The sequence below is a fragment of the Aythya ferina genome, assembly GCF_964211825.1.
Source record: "Aythya ferina genome assembly, chromosome: 1".
Taxonomy (NCBI): Eukaryota; Metazoa; Chordata; class Aves; order Anseriformes; family Anatidae; genus Aythya; species Aythya ferina.
Window position 1 is genome coordinate 19328291 of NC_140296.1, and position 23984 is coordinate 19352274.

The 23984-nt window shown below is 38.7% G+C and overlaps 2 protein-coding genes across 5 annotated transcripts in view; one reads left to right on the forward strand and one right to left on the reverse strand.

Moving 5' to 3' along the window:
• The first annotated feature begins 24 nt into the window (after positions 1-24).
• On the forward strand, positions 25-1385 carry MRPL57 (mitochondrial ribosomal protein L57). 3 transcript variants are annotated; one of them, XM_084503769.1, is made up of 2 exons: positions 25-126; positions 911-1385. In XM_084503769.1, the coding sequence occupies exon 2, from the start codon at positions 916-918 to the stop codon at positions 1225-1227; it is 312 nt and encodes a 103-aa protein (XP_084359895.1). In that variant the 5' UTR covers positions 25-126; positions 911-915; the 3' UTR covers positions 1228-1385. The 3 variants fall into 3 exon arrangements, with proteins under 3 accessions (XP_084359895.1, XP_084359896.1, XP_084359897.1); XM_084503770.1 differs by lacking the exon at positions 25-126 and adding an exon at positions 153-385; XM_084503771.1 differs by lacking the exon at positions 25-126 and adding an exon at positions 250-270.
• A 4836-nt stretch (positions 1386-6221) lies between these two features.
• The window catches only part of ZDHHC20 (zDHHC palmitoyltransferase 20), a 41068-nt gene continuing 23305 nt past the window's right edge, over positions 6222-23984 (reverse strand). Inside the window, exons 5-13 of one of the 2 annotated variants that reach the window (XM_084503733.1) lie at positions 23047-23116; positions 21852-21884; positions 20898-21018; positions 14260-14392; positions 12537-12663; positions 11221-11310; positions 10138-10253; positions 9651-9728; positions 6222-7498 (exon numbers count right to left, since the gene is read on the reverse strand). In XM_084503733.1, coding sequence (XP_084359859.1) covers positions 9691-9728; positions 10138-10253; positions 11221-11310; positions 12537-12663; positions 14260-14392; positions 20898-21018; positions 21852-21884; positions 23047-23116 — 728 coding nt within the window. In that variant the 3' untranslated portion in view covers positions 6222-7498; positions 9651-9690. The remainder of the gene's footprint in view (positions 7499-9650; positions 9729-10137; positions 10254-11220; positions 11311-12536; positions 12664-14259; positions 14393-20897; positions 21019-21851; positions 21885-23046; positions 23117-23984) is intronic. The other variant, XM_084503734.1, reaches the window with a different exon arrangement.

Sequence of the window (23984 nt, forward strand, 5' to 3'; positions counted from 1 at the left end):
ATTGGCGCCGCCAGGCCCCGCCCGGCCGCCGCCAGCTCTCGCGAGCCGCGCCCGGCGCTCCCCGCAGCGCCGCCATCTTGTGGGGGGCCGCCGGGCCGGGGCCGGGGCCGGGGCCGTGCCCGAGGGGTGAGCGGGGAGCGGGGTCGGGGCTCTCCTCAGGCGGCCCGGGGTGACCACACGGCGGGGTTGGGCACGGCCAGGGCTAACGAGGAGCGTGCGTGTCGCGGCTGGGCTTGGCTTGGGCTTTTCTGCCTCTGTCCCACCCCGGGGGTGAGGTCTGAAGCGGTATTTGGGCGCTGTGTTTCTGCTGGTTGGTGTAACGCAGGGCTTCGGCTTTATCTGCAAAGTTGGCTTTCCTCAGCTCAAAAACAAGGATATTGTCTTAGTAAGTTTATGGAGAGGCCAGGTGATAATGCTGAGGAACATACGGCATAACGAACATATTACGTGATAAAAAGAGAAGACGGACCTGGAAATTCGCTATTTTAACAGTGCAGATATCTGTTTGTGGCGTTAAGGGATGAAGTAAATCCTTTTTTTAACAATACTTGGCTGTTTTTGTTTGTTTGTTTTTCTGGAATAATTTACAGACGAAATTATGTTAAATATCGAATATTTAAATCCTAATAGTACCTCTATTCCTTAAGGATAACTGAGTAAACTCTCCAGTTAAATAAAAAAAATCACTTTTCCTTTTCTGATCTTATGTTTCCAGCATATCTGTCATTGTACTGTTTACTGTACACAGTGGCTGTTTGCATGTACAGGGGCCTGAATTGTAATTTTTTTTTTTTTAACAGCTAGCTAAAAGGCAGCATAATAAATATGTGCATATTTGTCATTTTTCTTGTTAACTTTATTTCTGTCCCTAAGGTAATGGGCGTTTCATATTTTTTCTTTATATTTCAAGGTACCATGTTTTTAACAACAGTATTGCTCCGGAAGAGAATTCCTGGAAAACAATGGATCGGAAAATACAGGCAACCAAGAGTGGTCACCCTTTCAATGAAGCAGGCAATGATCCGAAGGTTGGAAACTGAAGCAGAGAATGAGTACTGGCTGAGTCGACCTTACCTGACACAGGAACAAGAATACAATCATAACAAAGAAGGGAGACGTGCAAAATGGGAAGCTCTCAAAAGCTCCTTGACATCTAAGTTCCCTGAGCATAGATACATGAGCGATCACTTGAACCACTTGAATGTCTCAAAGAAATGGACATCTTGATTAACAGGCTGTACTTGTATGTGGAAGCTGTTGTGCACTGCCACAAAATATGCTGTTGTACCTGTTACGGTAACTTTGTAATACAGTGTAATATGGGCAGATAAGTGACAATTTGGTATGGTATACAAAAAAATTAAAAGTAATCATACAGAACAGTATTTTGTTTTCTTATTGTTCTTTGTAGAAGAATATAGTCCTTTCTGTGCCTTCAGGGCTTTTGCAAAAAACAGTTTAAGTCATTGCTCCAGTTGGTAACTCGCTATCTTAGTATCCTCACTTTTTTGAAAGCTAGAACACACAGGCTGTGTCGAAAAGGATTATTTGCTTGTACAGACCAGATGGCTGCTGCTGGTCTTTCTCCCTTCTGAAGGGCAACTTCTGTATAATACCATACTTGAGACACAACTGAATCTACTTAATGAACTATCTCCATCAGGCATGCGAGGATCAAGATGAACCAGAGTTAGGAAGTTAGAGGTAGATGAAGCTGCAGCTAATAGCAGACTATAAAGTGTGCCATTTTTAAAACTTTCTGGAAAGAATGTGGTTGGACTTGATGGTCTTAGAATCATTTAGGTCGGAAAAGACCTCTATAATTCCATGATTCTAATTGTTGAATTTAAATACCAGTATTATCATTATGGCAGTGTCAGATTAAGTCTTAATTACCCTCACTTAGAAAACTATTCTGATCTGATTCTGATAAACTGCTGTTGATCAGCAACCTGATTTCTACATACTGTTTCGTGTTCTGAAGGAATATTATCAGCCACAAGCTAAGTTTTTTTTTTTATTTTTCCTGTCAAAACCAAGTGACCTGGAACATGTGTCAGGAGTGAGTGTAATCTTAGGTTGTTGCAGCTAGAGTGTAAAAGTCATTTCCATCACCAGTTACAGGTAAGTTCCCAGATACGTGGCAGTTCTTGCTGATCTAATACACACATGCCATTTTCAGATTATTTCACATACTTTTATTAAGTCAATGTTGCATTCACTGATGTGTCAAATACATTAATATTTTATCACTTTTGAAAATAGGCCTAAAATAGTACAACTTTGTATTTAAACATGAATTACATTTCAGAGAAGGATGAACAGGTTCAACACTGATGTTCAAAGTCTCAAATGTGCTTTCTAATGGCTTGAGATAACATATGGAAAAATATACATATGGGCAAATTGCACAATGCAATTAAAACATGAAGGAACTTCCAGGCAAAGTAATGTGATTTTGTACGTAATTCATTTATAAAAGCCCATTTTAAAAAGTTACTTCAAGTATTAAACTATAAATGGCAACATGTTTGTTTTCTCTGTGCATAGGACTAGTCCTATCTGCAACATACAAAAAAATATAATAAATGTGTCATTACATGTATCTTACATTTAACCTGAAACCTAAATACAATTCATTACAGGTTTAGGCAGCACAATTAAAAATACCTGTGGAAGTAGAACAGCGAGGACATTGTCATTAGTGCAACTGTTGATAACCCTTGCTGGCAAATACGAAAGGAAGTGCAGTGAGAACCCAGGGGTGTTTAATTCAGGTAAGTTTAAAAAGAGGGTGAGGGGACAGGCTGAACGCTTTAACAACAACAGGACTACTGCTTCTTTCTTTCTGTGATGTCTTTTATGGTCTTAAATACTTGCAGTTCAGAAAGATTTAAGTTTCTCACAACAAAGCTGACAGCAACAGGTTAGGGGACAGGAGAAATGAGAGAGAAACACGCTAAGCATTTAATTTGTCAGCTAAATAATGTAAACAGAAGGGAATCCGCATGTCACCATTAATGCTTTGGTGCCAATAAAAGTGGATACTTCATCCCCAACACATGTGCTTGACTGCTAAGCATGTGCTCTCTTTCTTGTGGCAGGGCGAGGGGAAGGAAAGGTGGGGATACTCCCAAAAAACAATGAAAGCAGTTTTGTAAACATCATCAGACTTAACAATGTAATGGAAACAAGATTCAAGTAATTGCTGCAAAACAAAACAGCCAAACACCAGTTTAAATCAGCATTAGCACTAACTACGACTTGCAGTTTCATTACATTTTGTGACAGTTATGTAATTAAGAAAAATGCATATAAAAACTGTCTATATATACAAAATAAATTGATAGAAATGAGTGTAGTAAATGTGTTCAGTATTATAATAACATTATATGCAGCTGCTCTCTTTGGTGCCATTTAGGGAGAGAAGATCCTCTTATGTTGCATACCCAGCTATTTCATTTAATTTGTTTGATGTACTATGAAAAATGTATTCTTGATCTGCATTTACACTTAAAGTAGCTCCTTGGAACCTCTTTAAATATATACCTGAATCCCTCAATTACGTATGATTTTAGCCAGCATCCTCAAAGAACGCATACCATGAAGCTCAAAGGATTTATTTATTTATTTTTTTTTAAATAAATATGATCAGTCAGTGCTCCAGATCTAGGCAGATCTGGTTTGTCTGTGTTAGAGTCGATGCTTCTCTTGGTACATCTGCCACAGACATTAATCCTGCTACAAATCCTGCCTTTTTTTTTCTTCCTCATGGGGCTCTGGTGAGCTACAACTGGACGAACTTCAAACTACAGCATGAAGTACTTTGAGCGGATACTGAATAGCACTGAACTTAATGAAAACTTCCAAAACTCTCCAAAATTATTTAGAAAGATAGAAAAGCAACACAAGATCAAATGAGGGAAGAAACTACCTGAAAAATGTAGGCATTTAACACTCTAGAAAACACGCCTGGTTTCTAGATAGCATACCAAAAGAAGCTTGGTACTTCTGCATTCCATGTTCAAAGGGTAGGTTTAACAAAAATGTTACCATGATTTCTACTCAAATCACTAAAAATAGAAATGTCAGGAGCCCTTCTAAAATAAACCTCTGAATATTTGAAGTTTGGAAGTGGAAGTTTTCAATCAAACATTTATGGTACATCTAACTTGTCAGTTATTAGAGAAACCGATACATGGTCCTGCCCTCTTCCCATCATATGCCCTTGGTAGGAACAGCAATTATGTGCATCTTTACAGTCTGTAAATAAACCAATTGTCTGGGGAAAAAATAATAGCTGAGGTCTCTAAAATTATTTTGAGGGACCTAAAAGCTTAAGTGCAGTTATTTTTAGCGATGAACTTAAGTTATTTCCAGGACTTGCTGACATGTAGCATAGAACCAGCATGTACAACCCAACCCAGCACCCTATAACCGTTTTTGTTCTTAGGATCCATCTTCCCTTCCCACCTCCTCCCCTGGAAGCGTGCAGCAGCTCAGTGCATGGATGTGAGCCAAAAAGCCCCATTTTGTGGTGAGCTCCTACAGACCCCTTCCTCTGCTAGCAGTGACACGCATGTCTGCTGGCAACTCAGCAGCCCAGCAGCTTTTTGTTCTTTAAACCAAAGCTGGTTTTAGTTCCTGGCTTGCTCCTTCTTTTCGCCTGTCAGCATTCTGTGCTGCTCAGATACAGCACTGAGTGCCCTTGCTTGTGGCTAGGGAGCTGGCAGGACAGGAACTCAAAGACACAAGCGAAGCCACTGTCTTACCTTAGCATTGCCTCCTCCCTGGCCAGTGCCTGCAAGAAAAACCTGGTGTTCACCATCCCCCTCACTGGGGAACCCTGAAAACAGTTCACCAATATAATTTGGAATTAAAAAAAAGGTGGGGCGGAGGGGCGTGCATTTGGAAGGATCCCATTTGAACCATTTTACTACATCTTATATTTTTCAAGTGACTTTCCAGTAACATCCGCTTTTCCACCAACAGTAAGTCCAGCCTCCAGAGTATCCCAAGCACATTGCTGTCCTACTTCTGTCATTGGAAACGTGAGAGAAATCTGGGACAAAATGTATTTTGTATTTGCATCAAGATGTCAGAACCATCAGCTCTTGAAGAAATGCCACCAAAATATGAACCAATTTGCTACAGAGCACACACGGATTTAGCCCAGCCTGCTTACCTGCATTTTTTTGCCCCTGTAGATTAATTACACTGGCTGAAGAAATCAAACAAGTTATATAGATGTTAGCCTACAGTATACATGCATTCATATGAATATACACTGAGCACTTTGGGGGGCTGGGAGAGGACAGCAGCTATACTGCTGGATCTGTGAGGTTTACCGCATCAGAGAGATTTTGCTTCTAATTCTGCTAGGGAATGACTATGCATGTATTTATCTCCGCTGTAATACACTGATCCAGTCGAAGAGATTATATCCAGGGCCCTCAATTACAATTCCACCAGTGTTTGGGGCTGCACATTTTGGTATTTAGAGCGAGCAATTTGAGCTCACTGTCTTTCGTCTCTGTTCTCTTCCCAAGAAATTCTGCTGATGCATTCTCTCTTTGTGAGCTCAACATGTCAGTATTGCTGAAAGCTGATACTCAGATGAGCACTTTGCACTTGACATTTGAGGAAAAAAATAGCTAAATCTTCCAGATTAATGCATAGCAAACGTTTTTTAAGTTTGAAAATTAGCAAATGCAAAATTTATCATACAAAGTTTGAAGACACATTTTGCAACATCTAAACATAACATGCCAAGTTTGGACCATTACTTCTGTGTCAACAATACTCCACAGTGACCAAAACATGCCCATAGATTCTTGAAGTGTTCTTGTTCCAGAAGAGTAACATTTAAGAAAATTTATACTTTCCAAAGACGAAGAAAACATTTGTTTAAGCCTTACAGTATAGTTGATACCCTTGTATTTCCATCATGAACATACTGGACTTAAGTAGCAACCAGTCTGGCAGAGAAACCAAACAGGTTCCTTTTGTCCACATCATCACTCCAGCTACCACCTTCAGTTTGTATCAAAACAGTTTACATCTATCTGTAATCAGCATCGGCTGAACATCAGAAAAGCTTCAGACAGTACAACTATTTTTCACGTTTGCCAGGTGCAAAACGCCAATAACACACAAAGATGAAGTAGCTGTCTTCTCTACAGAGGAGCAAGAGAAAATGAACAAAATCATGTCCTTTGCTGTTGGTCTTGAGCTTACGATGGACTTTATTCCTCACACAGGAAAGACATTTTGCCGTTTGTGAACAGGGTACATCATTACACAAAGCACTCATCTTTAGCAGTTCAGTATCGCTTAAAATAGACTTGGAAGTGGCAGACTAAAGCACACAAAGTTTTGGTGTGGTAACACAAGTGCATGATCCAATGCTAATTTTCTCATAATTACTTGAAATTTGTTTAAATGGTACTTTAGAACCAATAAAAACTTGTGCCTTCATTAAAAAGATAAAACAAAAGTATAAAACAGTATTTATAAACCATCAAGAGTCCCATATAAAAAGCAGTACTCTTCCAGTTCCATTTGCTAACAACACACAACTGCACTAACCCTTTTCTCAGGGGTACTTTGCCATTTTGTTACTGCCTCATAGGGAACACTGCGGACATTAACAGAAAATGTAACAGTTCGTTGATTTCTTCTTGGGTTGGCTTTTCTTTGTATGCTGAGAGGCAATTGTTGAAAAGTAATAATCCATGTACTTGCAGCTAAAAGACAGTTCACTTTGAGCTATGCTCTTGATATGGTTAAATAAATCAAGTTAAAAGGATGAGGGGGCTCAATTCTATAGCAAAAAAGCAACACCAAGTAAAAGGCTTTTGCTTTGTTGGCATTACCTTGTTCCATAGCACAGCCAGTAGAAGGAATCCTCAGTCCTGACATACTTGGAGAGCTACAACCATGATCACCCGGTCCCTTCCTTGCAATAAAACCTGGTGTTTGTGCTATGGACAGTTGCACTTTAGACTCATCAGCCAGACTCTATGTCAATACCCCCATCCCAATCCCTCCCCCTCTTTTTTATTTTTTATTTTTTATTTTTCTTCTTCTTTCTTTCTGTTCTCTGCAGAACCTGCTATGGAAGTGGCTTCTGCAGTGCCTAAGGTGTGAAGTTTGCCTGTGAGGAGGTAGGAGTCCTTGCAGATCTACCCCCACCACCGCAGCATAACAGAAATGCATAGTTCCCACTCTGGACCTTGTGCATCCAAGCAGGGCACTTCAGGATTTGGCCCTTTGGTAGCAGTATATATATAATTCAGTGCTGCATAAATGCACGTTAAGAATCTTAAGGCATGTCTTAACTTCCCTGCTCTGCAATAGTGCTTACAAGAATCCATTGGACTGTGCAGAAACTTGAATTTCTTGTCTCTTCCTAAAATGCTTGTGTTCCATTTTTTACTGATCAACTTCTTCCAAACAAAATTAAGTAATATTCAAGCACAAAATGTGTTGCAGAAACCTAACAAAACAAAACAAAACCTCATTAGTGGAATTGCACCGTTAGCTTTGAAAAAAACCCCACAAATCATACTGCATTACAGGAATATCTAGGTAACACAGGTATTTTACTGCCTCCTGACTGAGACTGCAGCTAAGATAACTTCAACTCATGATTAGCCTTCTGGGAGGTGTTTTTTTCTTTCTTTCTTTTTTTTTTTTTCCTTCTTCTTTTAAACCTCTTATGTTTTATAAGATTATCTCCTTATCTCCACTAAGAACGTCAAATCCATCACCATTGACCCGTGACTAAAGTCTCTTGGATGTCTGGTTGGCAAGAATTGCTCATTCATTTTTAATTAAATTGACACATCTGGAGACACAAATTATACAATTTGTGTCTAGGTGAGTCTGGGGACTGCTGGCTGGCAGATTTGTCTTCTTTTCTGTACAATGATGTGGGAATTATACTGAACTCAAGCCATAAATTCGATTGCTTCTACTGCATGCCACAGGTATAAAAATGAAAAAATGAAAAATACAGCTATCAGTTTGCTACAAGGCATAGCAAAGTGCATGGAATGGATATTTTGGATCTCACAGCTATTGCATGGCTGCTTCCAATTGTAGGGGACTGGAATTAACAAGCTAGGCGATCAGAAACCGATCAGATCCAACTAGACTCAGAGCAGCTGAAACCCTGTGGTACTGAGTGAAGTATTACTTGAGATAACACGTACCAAAACGCTTTGTGTTGGGTGTGACTGTGACTCATTTAATTATACAACTTTTAAATCTATGCAGCTTGGGGAAGTGGAATACACAGCACGCCATCTTCATTCATTAAATTTGTCTGACTTTAGGAAGAGAGGGAGCATGGAAAGGGAAGTCACATCAAACTATTACCAGTTAATAGTCTGGTCTAAGCTGTCAGTCATGCTCTCTCTCTAGGTCAGTGGACAGAAGGATTAAGTACCTTCTATAATACCCTGTCAAAGACTGCTGGTATGAACTGATCTCAGGAAGTATCTATTCCACTTTTCATAGAAAGAAAAGGACTGAATCAACTGTTTAGATCAGATTATATTTTATATAGCTAGAGGCTGAAAGGAATCCCTTACTAAGGGACTCATTTGAACATTTATACGAAGTGTCAAGAAAAGTACTACTAACTACTCTAATTTTAATTATCCCTCGTGAAGACCTTTTAGATAGACTATTTCTTAATTAAAAAAAAAAAAAAAAGATCATCCTAAAATTACTGAGCTTTAAAAACTTGAAGACTGCTTTCTCTTCAAAGAAAATGGCACTTCCTTGTAAGGTCCCTCTATTTCCAGCTTTTGCTGCACTTCTGTGTCAGGGGTCACAGAGAGGCAATACAGATTTCCTCATGCAGGCCCTTGTACCACTCTTTAAAAGAAACAAAGGGAGGTGGAGGATAACAACTCAGCCCTCAGCATCTATGGTTGCTAGCTGTCCAAATCAGATCTGTTCCTCTTCTAGAAATAAAAATTTAATAGGAGTTTATAAACTCACTGCAGCATGAAGTCAACATAAAAAAGAGAAATTGAATTCAGTCACTGGAAATACACCAAGGCAAGCAGCAGCATTTGCTACATTTCCCTAGTGCAAAGCGTGCAGTGTGCACAGAAGCTCTTACACAAAAGAAAATCACTGTTAACGTGTCGATGTGTCACAAGTGACACAAAGCAGCCCAGATGTAGACACCTATAGTTACCGACACCTTCATTCCTTGTGCACACACTTTCTTGAAGTACAAGAGCAGAGCATGGTAAACCAATATACAAAAACAATATAGTTAAGGGGCTGTTTCTTGAGAGAGTATCAAGACTTCCATATTGAAATTGCCTGTTTAACAGATGAGATTCTTTTCTGTGGTCAGGTAACAAATACAGCATTACACACTTCAATCTAAATGACAGGATTAGGCCAACTCATCTTAGATCTAGCCAACTAATGTTTCCTACAGTATAGCATTACTCCCATTCTCGTCTTCTGGAGAGCCATTCTGAGCTTTATGCAGACTTTTCTATGACTCATCCAACATCAGAGGACTTCTCTGCACTCCATGACTAGTGACTTTTAACCTCAAGATGTCTATTTTAGTTTACTCATATGTATAACGAAATAGCAATCAATGATGTTAGTCTTACCTGTTTCTCATTGAGATGGTTGGTTAGTAATAAGCTGAGATCAGCTTTCCAATGAAACTATAATATGCTTTTTTGTACCTAAAATATGAGAAAATCTCAATTATGTGTTTTTTTTTTTTTTTTTCAGATTCGCACAGCAAGTACCAAAGACTCCAAACCAGAAACCATGCTTATCATGTTGTACCTATTTCAGATAAATATTTTCCTCCCCCCTAATCAAATATAATCAATCCAAAATGTCTCAGAAGAGGGAGCAAGAAAGCCAGAGACACAAGTTAACCTCAACTTATAAACATGCCAACTGGATTATATGTAACATGTTTTCCTCTATTTGACTCCAACCAATTCCTAAAGACTTCTTCAGCTTAAAACAAAACAAAACAAATAAAAAAAACACCCACAAAACAAAACAAACACAATAAACCAAACATCCCACCCACCATGAACAAAATGACAGAGTAATCAGAAATGTTATGGTGCAGTCTACCTGATTTAACATTTTCCTCTTCAGGGCCACTTTCTACCCATTGACCATCACTGGCTAGCAATCGATTCTGTGATTCACTGAGTGGTCGAGGAGGAAAGGGCTGACTGGCTCCAGAGCTGAAAAGCAAGCAAAGTCAACAGGAATTTTGTAATTGCAAGAGTTGCTTATTTCAGACGTTTCTAGATTGATAGGCAAGAAATGGCATGCTGACAACAATGTTACTGCCACAGAGTTACAAAGAAAACCTAACCAGCACTATCTGGAAGAACAACTTGATGTTGTATTCCATGACTAAAAGCTAGGGTGTGCTGCTGAACATCTTAATGCAAAAGGCTACTCTGCTGTTTGCACAAGGGTACTGCTCTTGTGTAAATTCCACAGCTTGCGTGGTACTGGAAGCAACGTCTCATTCTTGCCTTTGCACCCCTTACTGCCTGATAACTCATGTGGCTGCTGTTAACAACAACCTTCAGCCATTCACCAAACACAGAAGCCTTCCAAAATTACATAAACGTCCTCAGAAATTTCATGTACTCATGTGTCCTTGAATCTGAAGCAAGCTTCCTGAAAATACAAGCCATGCAAATTAGGAGGTTTAAAATGTAACGACCTAGAAGAACTCCACTGCTCAAACCCCGCAATAGCCACATTATTTACCTCTCATGCAAACTGTGACTCAGCATCCCTTGCTTAGGCATGCTGGAGGAAGTGAAATGCAAGTGGTATTTACCCATTATTTCATTCGAAAAACATATCTTAATAATGCTCCATGGATAAAAATACTTCATTCTTCCCTAGGACTTTTTCTCTTCTTGTTAAAAGAGCCTGTAAAGTCTTTTACTTTCACTACTGTTCTGTTTCCTTAGAGCCACATCGTCTTAGAAGTCTAAAACCAGAAATAGCCCTTCTGTATCAAGCAGCATCACATTTATTAGATTTGATTTACCCTATCCTTCTCTGAAGACTTACAAATTCACTTTGAACCTGATAATAAGTTTCAAAAAAATTTTTTTTTTAATTTTTTAAACATTTTTTCTTAAACAGATGAATTCTGGCACAGTACAACTTAAGTTCAATAGTTACCTTTTGGCAGGTTCATTTTGGCTTGAGACAGTTAGTTGCTCTGGATCCATAATCACCAAACGAGTTGGAAAATTACACCCATCGCCCAAACTAAACCAGAAACAAAGATTCAAATCACTGTTTGCAGTTGACAGGCTGGAATCAATTATTGAGTGCAGTGTCGAACTCCAAACTTGAGCAAGGCATTCCTACCACTAAACCCCATAACCAGTTAATTAAGCTTTGGAGCTCAAACAATTCCCACCCTACCACTCCGTGTGGGCTGCTGAGCACAGCACTTGCCTACATATTTCAGAAACAACATCGTGTTTCTCTAGAATGTAGCCCTGGTCTTCTCCCAAACCACTGGGCACAGGTAGTCAGACTATCCAGTGTTTATAACCCCAGAAGCACAAACAATATTCTGGTGGTCATACTTTTTTCTTCCTCCCATCACTGTGAGATCAGCTAAGCCTTCTTTTAAAGCAAATTCAGTCATTCAGGGAAAATACCCACCTGTAATATATCTTCCACCTTTTTTAAAAAAATCACGTGAAAAGTCATGTCAGTTGAGCAAATGGCTGAGGCAACTTTAGATCTTGTTATTACCCCTGCTGTTTTTTTTCCAGACCTCAGTTTGGCAAAAAGCTTCACCCACATTTTAAGCTGATACACAAGCCTCCAAAAGCAGTGCTGAAACATGGCACCTACTTTGTTCTGCTGATTTTCTGGAGTGGTGAGAGTGAGCAACAGGTTGGTCTTACTTTATTGAGCTTTTCAGACATTTATCTGCAACTTCCTAACACCAGTTCAGATAAAGTTTTAAAACTGCAATTTTCCAACATATCAACATTTTTTTTCCCCTGCTGCTTATTTACATTCACTTCCTCAGAAGGCTTTTAATGAAAATGTCATGTACAGCAAAAGAAAAGCTGTCAAGTTTGTTGGGAATAAGAGGGGGTGTTTTTAAAACTGACGTTGTTTCAATGCAGCTCAAATTCAAAGAGCATTTGTATCTCCCCTGTACTGTTGATTTCTGCTTTGTAACCAGGCGCTAACAGTACCAACCAAAAGGTGTAGAATTTTTGAAATACAATTCACAAATCTTTCCAAACTTCTGTATTTAGAAGGCCCTTGTAAATGAGGCTCTCATCGCTAAATGAAAACCCTGTGCAGAGTCTTCCTAGTTTTCTCCTCCAGATTTTCCTCATGCCAATCACACAAGATTTCCAAATCAGCTTTCCAATTGTGCTTCATTTTTTTCAGAGAAGGGGAAGCAAGATGCAAATTAATCAATCAATTTAATTCCCTAATTCATTTCAAGTCAGACCACACACCTGGTAAAAATAGGGAGCAGCCAATACTTCTTTTCATCTCCAAAAACCTCCCTTAGATTTTTGCCACATCCAAGCGAAAAGCCGTTTTTATCAGGTCCATTTCGAAATGTGGGTGCACGGAATGTTTCTGGAAAAGAAAAACATGCAACTTACTCTAATGCAACAAGCAGTCAGGGAAAATGAACAGTCTCAAACTTCTCTACTGTGAACACAGTCTCAGGCAAGCTAAGATAATCTTGATATGTGTTATGGGGGAAAAAATGATTGTCATCTTAAGTAATAAAAACCATTAAAAAATCTAAGCATTAAAGTTCCCATAAGATCAGTCATCTTTCTCTCTTTACATTTAACTTAAGGTCTGAGGCAAAGCAAATTACCATCAGCATGCTGAAGATACCACATCCTTACTTCACTGATGGCTCTCTCTCTTTGGCCTGTGCATGTCTGTGAGCAGACGATCTCTTCTGCACAAATTAGCAATTTACCATTGGGCATTACTGTACCTAAATTCATACAAGACAGGTTTTTCCCACTCTGCCCAGGGCTGAAGTCAATCTAAGAGCATACCACAGTATCAGAGAAAGACGAGATCTATTACATCAGAGAAACAGACACCATGAGGTACAACAAACCACCTAAACTTGACCAACCTACTATTTACCTAGTCAGACAGGTTACACGCTTGGCCAAGAACCAAGGGGACTCATTCCTCTCTCCATACCAACACCTTGTCTTTTCACAATCATGAACCAGAAAGTAAATATTGATTGTGCAGTCAATGACCAACAATGACTTTTGGGCAAGGAATGTGCTAATTTTTTTTTTTTTTTTTTCCAAAGGTAAGAAAGATACTGTGAATATTCCTTAGCTGTAGATACATAGAAGGAAAATGACTTGGCCCTCCTGTCAAGCAACTAAAAAACTCCTTTTTGTCCACTGAGAAATTCTAGCAAGCAGGAAGTAGTATTTCTTTCCATTAATTCATTTACTTTTGGGGATAGAAATTTAACTTCCAACAAGAAGTAGAACATTTTGACTTTAGTTGTGGCAATAACCAGCAGAGCCCTTAAAAAAAAACACTTTAAAAATGCTTCAGCAGGAACTTAGATACTTTAACTAATGCAAGTAACTTGCTTACACTGATCATTGACAGAACGTTTAGGCACAGAAATTACCTGCAACCTGTACTCTTTCATTACTTAGGAAACATGCATCAGTGTTTCCATTTTTCTTGCAATGATTTTAGAAGTCACTTCCTAATACCAAGGTCCACTTTATCTCACAGCATTTAAGAATATTCTTTCAGATTTGGAGCAAAATGTATTATTATACTGATACACAGGACAGCCCTCACCTCAGATGGGGCCACCGAGCTACTCCAAGTATTGTAACAACAGGATAACTGGCAAGTAGCAATTCTGTTAGATTACTTGACACTATATAAAAACCACAACAACAATATGCCTCATTGGCCTCAAAATAAAAATAAAACCAAAAAATTAACATTTATCACGAATCTCCATGCTTGGCTTCAGCAGAAAATCCACTACATATGCTTCATTTTAGGAAATGCAAGACAGGATGTTTGACCTTTAACTGCTTTCACCAAAAATTCTTGCTGCACAGAATTTTAAAGTTCCATTAAAATGTAAAAGTTTATCCACCCATTATTAGCAACTTGTTTTTCTGGACAAGGAACAGTTCTGTACTCCAATTAACTGACCTATTGTTGATCTGTTTTTGCCAACTAGCCAGCAGTGGTAGCTGAAGAGCGACAGTATGCTGATGAAGAACATGGCTGCCACAAAGAAAAGGAATAGCACGTGGAATTTTGCATGGGTATCTGGCAATTCATTCTGGGGAGAAAGAAAGAAAGAGATTAACATGTTAACACTTCTTCAGCAGTTAATGCAATATTATCACCAAACATTTTCTGCTACCCCCAGTCTGCTATAGGTCTTTCACCCAATTTTTCACAAAGAAAAGCAGCACAAGCAGGGCCTTCCTTTCATGTCACATTAAACCAGTGTGTATATAACAACATTTGAAGGCTGATGGGTACCCCTTCCATCTGTCTTTAGTTACATGACTGCACATGTTCATTTGTCTGCTAGTTCTGTATATAACCAGGTTAGTTTTTTTAAACGCACAGCAAGGGGCAAGTGAAAAAAAAATAAAATCCTGTACTAAAAAATGTTCACTGTGCAGCCACAGCCAAAGAAACACTGAAAACACATCCAAAATTGCTATTCTTCAAGAGAAGAAGATACAACGAAAACTTCCAAGCCCTTTCCTGGCAACTTAATAATACTGAAACTACTTCTGAATTGGTGAAAGAAATGTGTATGGGAAGTGGCTCAGTTATATTGTGTTTCCAAGGCTGAACAACTCCTAGACAAGATCAGTTTCCTGGGACTGATCTTTAATTTTTGATAACCTCTCAGGTTTAAGGTTTAAGAAACAACCAGCATGTACCTAGCAGAACAAATCTGCCATCTCTGACAAGGCAGAAGTTATTCACCAGAATATCTATGTAAAAAAAAACAATTTCAGTCCAACCACCAAAAAATAACCTCCCACCCACAGGCGATAGTCAATTCCACCCCCAGCCCCAACCATATTTAGGTTTGCACTTTGAAGAGGCCAATAGGATTTGTAACAATACTATTCTAGTTCTATATCCTCAAAAATCACGGTACTTTTAAGCAGCTGACCTTTAGCAGCACTATGAAAGCAGAGATGCTATTTTTATTCAGCAGTTTAGTTAGCATTATTGCCATTACTTTTTCCATTAGCTCATTCAGCATACACACTTATCCGAGGCTTATTTTTTTTAGACTATCTAGAAGACATTTCGATTAAGATCAAGTGCATACAAGTATATCTACATCCACATACACTGCCTATATTCGTAAGCAAAACAGATTACAGATTTTCTCCATTTCAATCTATTTACACCATAGTTTGGTGTAAATAGCTACCATGAAGGATTGGATTAGGGAAACTATAGTAGGAACATTTTTAAGTAATTATATCAATATTGAATTTTACCTTTGGACAATTCTCTGCAGCTTTCCTGCGGCAAAGCTTTGCGCAAACAAAGACAATTTATTAAACACTAATATTATGTTAAGACCAAGTGTTTGAAAACAGCACGAGCTTTGTTAAGAAAAATGGTTGGTGTGCACACGGGCCCTTGGACGTGCCAAGTTCCAATGCCCATCAGCAGCCTGAGCCCCCGTTCTCCAAGAGAATGGAGGACTGAGTACACAAGAGCACATGACTAACTCCCAAGGCGTGTGATTTTCTTCTGAAGTCCTGCTGTTCAGATTGGGGCTGGATCACTTTCAAGTGGTTTCCTTAGCCTGAGCAGCGTGACTGCACTGGGTGCGTTCTCTACTAGCTTCCTCCCCGAGTAAGGTTTATGGTGACACTGTCTACGATGACACCATTCATACAGCTCTATAAAGCTAACAATACTCCAGAGAGTAAGAATAAACCATAAATCAATGGTTTATAAATAAATAATCTGACTTCAGAACATAACTATTACCTTTAAATGTAGGTTCAGTCAAAAGCACAAAAAATAAGATACCATTCCTCCCATGACTTTGTTTTTTTAAAAAAAAAAAAAAAACAACACAAAGCAACCAAAAACCATCAACAACAAGATGTAACACATCAATACTGTCTTTTCTTCCCAATGTCCTTCAATACTGAAAATTGTGTGAGATATTTTCAGTGTAACATCTGAAATTCAGCTAGTACTTCAGAAAAGAAAGAAACAGGAAGGCTGAGTTTAAGTTAGACTTTAAATTCCAAATTTTAAAGAATGTTATTAACCACCTTAGCCAAGATGCTAGCACTTCACAAATCTGTCCTACGTAAGCTGTATGGCTTTTCAGTAAGACTGCTCTGTGCAGAAAGCCTAGGGAGAGCCAAAACTTTTACCCTGGAGTCTGGCATGTATTAACAGCATTTTCAAAAGTGCTGGCTACCCTCTGATCGTGCCAGAGTAAGAAAATGATAGAGTCCAGCTGTTTGAACTGCCATCTAAATTCAGCTTATCTACTGCCTTTATTTATTTATTTATTGGCTATAGTTTTGCTTAGACAATTTGTGCAACAGTCCCTCTCCTCACTGCTGGAGGGAAACAAAGTGTTTTGCAATCCCCTGAAATGAAGGCTAGCAAAAGACATACTTTAACTTCTTCTTACTCCTAAGCTTCGTGTTAAAACTGTAATTCCTCTTCCTACCTCTGAGCACATTGTGGTTTTCCTGGAAAAGGTGGTTACCAGATTCATTTTTCTAACTTCTTGATGTCATACATACACCCAAGCAGTTGTGCTTGCCAATACTTCACCGCCACAGTTTGCAATTTACATAAAAACAACAAAAGAAAAAAGCAGAGCTTCCAGGTTCAGGCATTTCACTACACAATCGTAATGAGAGTGAGACTATATGCAACTAGATCCTTAAATACTACTAAGCACTACAAAGTACTACTTATAGGACTATTCTGGAACTACTTAAATGAAGTAGTTCTCCATGGACAGTTCTCAGGCCAGTTGATTTCGAAGCTCAGAAGAGCAGTGACAGCTCAGTCTTTGGGTCTGGGCCAGAAAATACAACTTACTTTCAGTTGCATTTCCCTAAAACAGTAGGTCTATAACCTGGAGAAGGACTTTTTTTATTTTTATTTTTATTTTTAAATCATACATCATTAATTTGCCTGATGCCCTGGGAACATTTTCCTCTTCCGACTATACAGTTGGAGCCACTGGCTCTAAGTTCTTGAATGCCAGTTGCAGAACTCAAGCATCTTTCACAAAAGGCTAATTCTTCCCTGGATGGAAGGGTGCAGCCTGTGAGCGCTTATCACAGACTTAATCACAGCTGTGTTCTAGCAGCAAGCCACATGCCACAGCATGTGAGAAGAGTGAAACTTCAGTCATTAGTTATTTAAAATCTGTACATTTAGCAGCAGTGCAGAAGAGACTTGTGACTTGTAGGTGGGAGAACTTCAGAGCTTACAAAGGGAAATGATTTGCACAATAAAATTTGGTCTGCTTAGCACACATAATAGCCTGATGGCAGTCACTATTCTGAAGGGTCCTTCACAAACTCCTTCACAAGCACTGAGTCATTTGAGCATGTATCAAGTCACTTAAATAATAATAAGAAAAAAAAATAAAATACTGTCAGAGCTCAGCTTGTTACTCATCTTAAATCTAAAGAAACGCAAACATCTAGTATACACCCCTCTGCGTACAGACAGGAGGACTCAGTTCTAACAAAGGACCTGGAATTACTTTTTCAATTTTTAAATAGAAGTGGAGTTTTTCAGAAGTATATACCATCTGTCCCGGAACATATATCATATCCTTAAATTAACTATTCTCAGGATTGCCAAAATAATTTGGAGGACACTGAAAGACACCAAAAACAGCTGGAAAAATGTGCAGGTTTCAAGGTGGGAGGGAGCACAACAAAAACGAGAGTGGATACAAACACACTGGGAAGTGCTACCCTGCACTGTGTAAACAAGGCATCGAGAACTGGGCGTTCAGCCAGGACTGGTGCCTGTGTCAAATGCATTTTGTTAAGCAGTGGATTTATCTGCTTATCTTTAACAACTTCCTAGGTATTAGAATAAGAATTTTATGAGTACAGGAAAAGGAGTTACGAGTATAACAACAACAACGTGTCACTCGTATTCCCTTGATCCATACAAACCAGATTTAAACTCCCACAACAGAGTGTAAGCCTGTGGTAAACACTTAAAGCCAGCATGGCTGTTCCATCACGGCATGAACAGTACTAAAACCTTTTGTCAGTACTTCTGCACAGAGCATGAAAGATGCTATGAAAGTCTTGCAGGTGTGACAGATTTTTTTTTTCCATCAGAGACAGTGCATGTCTCACAGTATTTGCAAGTATCTGCACATACATGTTGCTTCTCTAAACAAATACCATCAACAGTGCAAAACAGTGGACTGCTAAAATTTGTGTAGGTAGCATGTACACCCTTAAAATTACTCCAACTTCTGAAGGTTACATTCCAAGTATTTCATCTTCTACCTGGCAATGGCTATATATGCTTTCTCTAAAAACATTTATAAGGGAGCAAAAAAGAAATGCTACCTTCTGAAAAGGAAACGATAACATTTCCGACAGTCAAGCTATAAAGAAAAAACAGACAAACAAACAAAAAAAAACAAATCTAGAGAGCCCTAATAGTTATCTGTCTGATGCTGTAGCAACCACTGCTCAGCATTAGCAACAGTGAAACCATCTACATGCAGGATGTATCTGCAGGCCGCTCTGATCTACAGATGTAGAAAGAAGCTTCCAGGACTATTCTGTAGTCACTAGCACCCACCTAAATGCTTACATACTAGAGCTGTATTAAATTTTGCAAGTCCACATGATGATGGTGCTACCAACTCTTTCTGGAATTTCACTTTAATCAAGCTATTACAAAATCATAGGAATATTAGCTTTGTGGAATGAGTCTTTTAGTATGAATGAGTCAGAGATCTGTTCTGATTATAAGATCCTGGTATCTTCAGATTTTGTCTTGGAAGTAACAGGAAAATGAAAGCAACAAATGCAAACACACAGCTAACATTTCCTGTTGTCACAGTTCAGAAGTAGCCAATTCTTGCATAAAACATTTTACGCAACAAAGCATTAAAAACATATCCCTCTTAAGTTCACTTCCTCTGCTCAAGAGTCCACTTCTTTATCATGTCCAATGGGCTTTGGAATAGGCTTGCTGCAAATGTTGGTATTAAATGTTCGTTGTGGTCAGATGTCCTACTGACTCCCATTGCAGTAACAGCTATGAAGTGAGGTGACAAAGCAAATTCATTTTCTTTGCTCAAGCACTGACTGGTAAATATGTAGGAGCGCATCTACAGTTTCATTGGAAATTGCATTCAAAGCACTGGAAAGCAGCCAGGCAGATGTTTGGAAGTGACACATTCACAAATTAAAAATTTAACTATTTACAGTCAAGCAAGACTGAACAGCAGAATCGGATCATTTCATTTGCAACACCTGTTAAGCCACAGCTCTGGGTGATAAATACACCTGTGACTTTCATCTCACATGATACTGAAAGCTCAATTCCTACACACTGCTCTCCAGTGATGGGTTGCTACACAGAACTGAGAGACTAAGAGAAACGTAGTACTTTGGCAGATCAGACCCATAGGCTCAGATGAACACAAACAAATGTGTCTGCGCCATTTATCTTACCTGTCTAGTGACATCTGTCTCAAAGTACAGCTGTTCTGAATACATGATCAAGCTTCTCTCACCCTGACATGGCACTTTTCTCCAGTAAAGAGTCTTTCTTTTGCTACAGATAATTACTGCTCTTCACAGCTACAGCAACAGCAAGTAGCATCTAAGAAACACGTGCTGCCATTTATTTATAAACATGTGATGGAAAGCCTTCCGCTTAACAGGGATTTTTTCCCCATGTTAGTTAATGGAATCTGATTAAGAGAATTCTGATGCTAGCCTCTCAAGATGCCAGTCTCTCAAGAGACTGGAAGGCACAGTACGAGGTTTCAGAGATGAAAGGAAACATCAGAAGACGCTCTATTCAGCCTGGAACATAACTGCAACAAAACTGATAGGAACAATGACACTGACATGCAAGGATGTTCACCTTTCACAGATATTCTACTAAATCTAGTAAGGTGCACGTATGTGTATCTATTATTTTATCTATTACTACTGACAATGGTTACAAGGAACACGGATATCATTAACACCATACTTAGCATTCTGCCCGTATCAGATCAATAAAACCCACTAGTATGAAGTTCAGACATGCCTACGTAAGGATTCCAAAACAGAGACTGGTGAGTTCCCAAAAAACTCACCTGCCTTACCCGATAGCAAAGTAACCACAAAGATACAAGGTTATTTTATTTCATATCTGTTGGTATTTGGATGTATACGTGTGTGTATCCATCTAAACATACACACATGCATACACGTACATACACACGCGTAATTGTTTGATAAAACCAGGTCTTTCTATATCTACTTATCTGTAACCAATAATCTCAAAGAAACCTGAGCTGTGACATTCAATTTTGATGGAGCAGAGAAACCATAGTGTCCTCATTGGAGATTCTTCCCCCAGTTACTCATCCTAGGCAGTATAATAAATTTAACTCATTAATATTCGGAAGGTTCTCCTGCTTCAGTCACTTCGATTGATGCTGTTAATGGTAATGAACTATGGAACAGAGTAAATGGTGAGTGACAACATGCTGAGGCAGCCTTCAATAAACGCATGCAAGATTAAACAAACAAACACAAAAAAGCCTTAGAACTTACTGTCCAGAACTTTATGAAGTACTGCAAGACTGTAGCAGCAACAAACAGACAGTACAGTAAGGAATACATTAAAAACAGGAGGAAGAATTTGTAGTTAGAAAACCCCACACAATTATTCACCCTAGAAGAAGAGGAAAGAGAAAGAGGTTACTATGATGTACCAAAACAAATAAATAAATAAATAACAGTACACTCAGCTGTTTTTGCAGAGCATAATGTGTATGATGCCAGTGGTATGTCCAAAAGAGTTTGGCACTAGTGTTTCAGAAGCATTTTAAGCCATTATTTTGAATGAAGCCTCTTTCCTCAGGCTAAGTTAGCTGGGCCCCTCCCACAAATTTTGTTCCCTCCCAAGAATTTCTACAGGACAAGGCATGAGCTGTCAAAGCATTAGATGCCATCAGTCTCTTTAGGAAGCATCTCACATACTAGGAACTAATGACAGCGACTGCAGAAGATAATACAAATCTCTCCATCAATTTCAGTGGATGTTGCTTTTGTTACAAAAATCTTTCAAGTGAACTACTGATAGCAGTATCTTTGCAGCAACAGCAGACAATATTTTTACTGACTACCAGTGAAAACAAACTGCAGAAGAGTAACCATCTGAGGGGATGTTATGTATCATCTAGAATCAAGAACTGATTTTCACAACATAGTGGTTATCGCCTCTTCTGTTGATAACACCACCGAACTAAAAGAACTGCCATTTCTCATAGGTCTTCTCATCACCATGGTTTCTCTGTATAAGGAAAAAATGTATGGTTTGGGCTGCTGGGCCTATAATGCTAAGTTGCAACACACATTAGGACCAAAATTTATTTTCACATGATAAAGCCTCAAGAAATTCTGTGAAAATCAAATTTTACTTCAAAGTTTCATTTTCTGAAGCAGCATGTAGGAGCTAATTAATCATTATGATAGTCTTTTTTTTCTCTTTTTAAATAAACTTACCACGGACAGTGGTGGTCCATTTTTAGTACACATCTGAAAAAAGAGTAGAGGTTATTTCCAGCAAATTAAAGCAAAAGGTATATTTGCTTTCTAAGACATATGATTTTACTTTACTGTTTGTGTTTTTTCTTTTAATTGTAATGTCCTCACTGAAACTTTTGACGGTTCTTCTGCATTCATGCTATGTCTCCACTTTACAGTGACCATCCTTTCAACCCAAAGGACTAAGTGAGATACAAGAGAATTATGAAAAGAGCCTCTTAAATTAACATGGGGAGCATTACTGGGCAACACTTAAACCATATTATTTATAGTTCATTAAGCCATGCTAGTCTTATGTGAGCAATGAAAGAAAACAAATCCAAAGGACCCTTCACAGCTGTGTGGATAAGGTATGTCAGCGGGTCATTCATTCCAACTAAGTCTACCTTAGGGCTATTTTTGTTACTTTTTTGTCTGTTCCTTGCTTGTTTGTTTATGGTAATTGAGGGGAAAAAAAAAAAACAGCACAGTGGGTAAATTGAATAGTTCATAGGCTATTTTCATCCAGTTTTTGTATAAAGCCGGATGCTAGACATTTCAGACAGACATTCATTTGCTAATAAATTTGATTTTAGCCAAAAGATGCGCATTAGGTTCTTTAGTTAAGTAGATTTCCTCAAGCTCAGACATACAAAGTCTCACTCACAGATTCAGCACCCTTACAGACTTCTCTGATGACTCAGAATGAGGTTAGGGAGCAACAGTGGTGTCTTTTGAACAGCAAAGACCTGCAATTCCACTGTCACTCTTTGAGATAATGCAGTGTTAGTAGCACACAGCTGTTTCAAAGCTGCAGAAGCAAGATAAAATAGAAGAGCTCTATAATAACCACGTGCTGGTATCTCAGACTTGCCTTTCTTTGCTTTCAGTGCCAATTTATTTGTTTTTACATAAGCACTACTTTATAAAGCTATAAGCAGCTTGCAGGTTTCCTAACAAGTTCTGGCATTTTGGTCTACAGGGCTGCAACAATAATAAAGCACTAATAGGAGGAACTTTGCTTCCTTGGAATCAGAGTATGAAGGGTCTGAGAAAGGAACAAATAGTAAAATCTGCTGGCATGCAGGAGTTGACACACTGATAAAATGAACACACTGAAGTGGTGGTAATAGAAGGAAAGAGAAAATCCATCATTTCAGGTGCAGTAACTTACATGTCACACGCAGAACAGTGGTGGCAGCGGTCAGGTTTGATTAGCTGGCATCGATCACAGTATCTGATGGCTGCATTCAAGTGGCAAGGGTCACATTGTTATAACCCATTGAATTTTACGAAGACTTTCCCGCTTAATACAAACTGAATCTTAGAGAGCTCCTTTCCCTCCCAATCACACCTGTTTTCACAGACCTACTCATACAATATATACGTTTGAGATTTCTAAAGAAACATATGAAAGTATTTAAAATACTTGTCAATTACTGCTTTATGGAGACCATTTCCATTTACTCTTTACCTCCTCAGTTTCCCCATCCTTCACCCTCTGGCAATGACCTATCTTCTGTTTTCCTTCACCTCTGGAGAGAGTACCTAAGCATCCCATCGTGAAACTACAATCTTTCAGTAAGCCAACTTTCAACTTTAGCTGTCTCTATCCTCTTCAGCAGAGATCTAGCAGACTGTTCAGCAAATTAGCTCTTCCTCATCTTTCCTGGTTATTTTTAAATAAGCCTTCAAGCTCTTCTCAATGGAAACAAGACACCAGTACAGTCAGTTTGAAAGGAGGAGGAAAGCCAACACCTACAGCTAAGCAGAACTGCTAAGAGCTGGCAAGAGCTTCCCAGACCCCTCCAGGGACTGGGATTCCCTCAGAGGGAGGTTTGTATTCAAAAAAAAGCCAGGTATCCAGACACTTTGTTTGAAAAGACACTCAGGATAGTAGTCACCAAAGTCAACTGTATTTTATATTTTTGGAGAAAAATACAACATTCCTAGTTTAAAGAAACAGGTATATGCATATGTATATATATATTAAATAAGACAACTGTTTCACAGATGATTCATATATAACTTGGAATAAAAATGTTTATATGTATTAAAGCTCTGTACTGAGTTATAGATGGGAGTGAAATAAAAGTTAATCCTTCTTAAATT

What these genes read in the sequence shown, in the direction of transcription:
- MRPL57 (XM_084503769.1), top strand. Translation starts at nt 916, where the DNA reads ATGTTTTTAACAACAGTATTGCTCCGGAAGAGAATTCCTGGAAAACAA.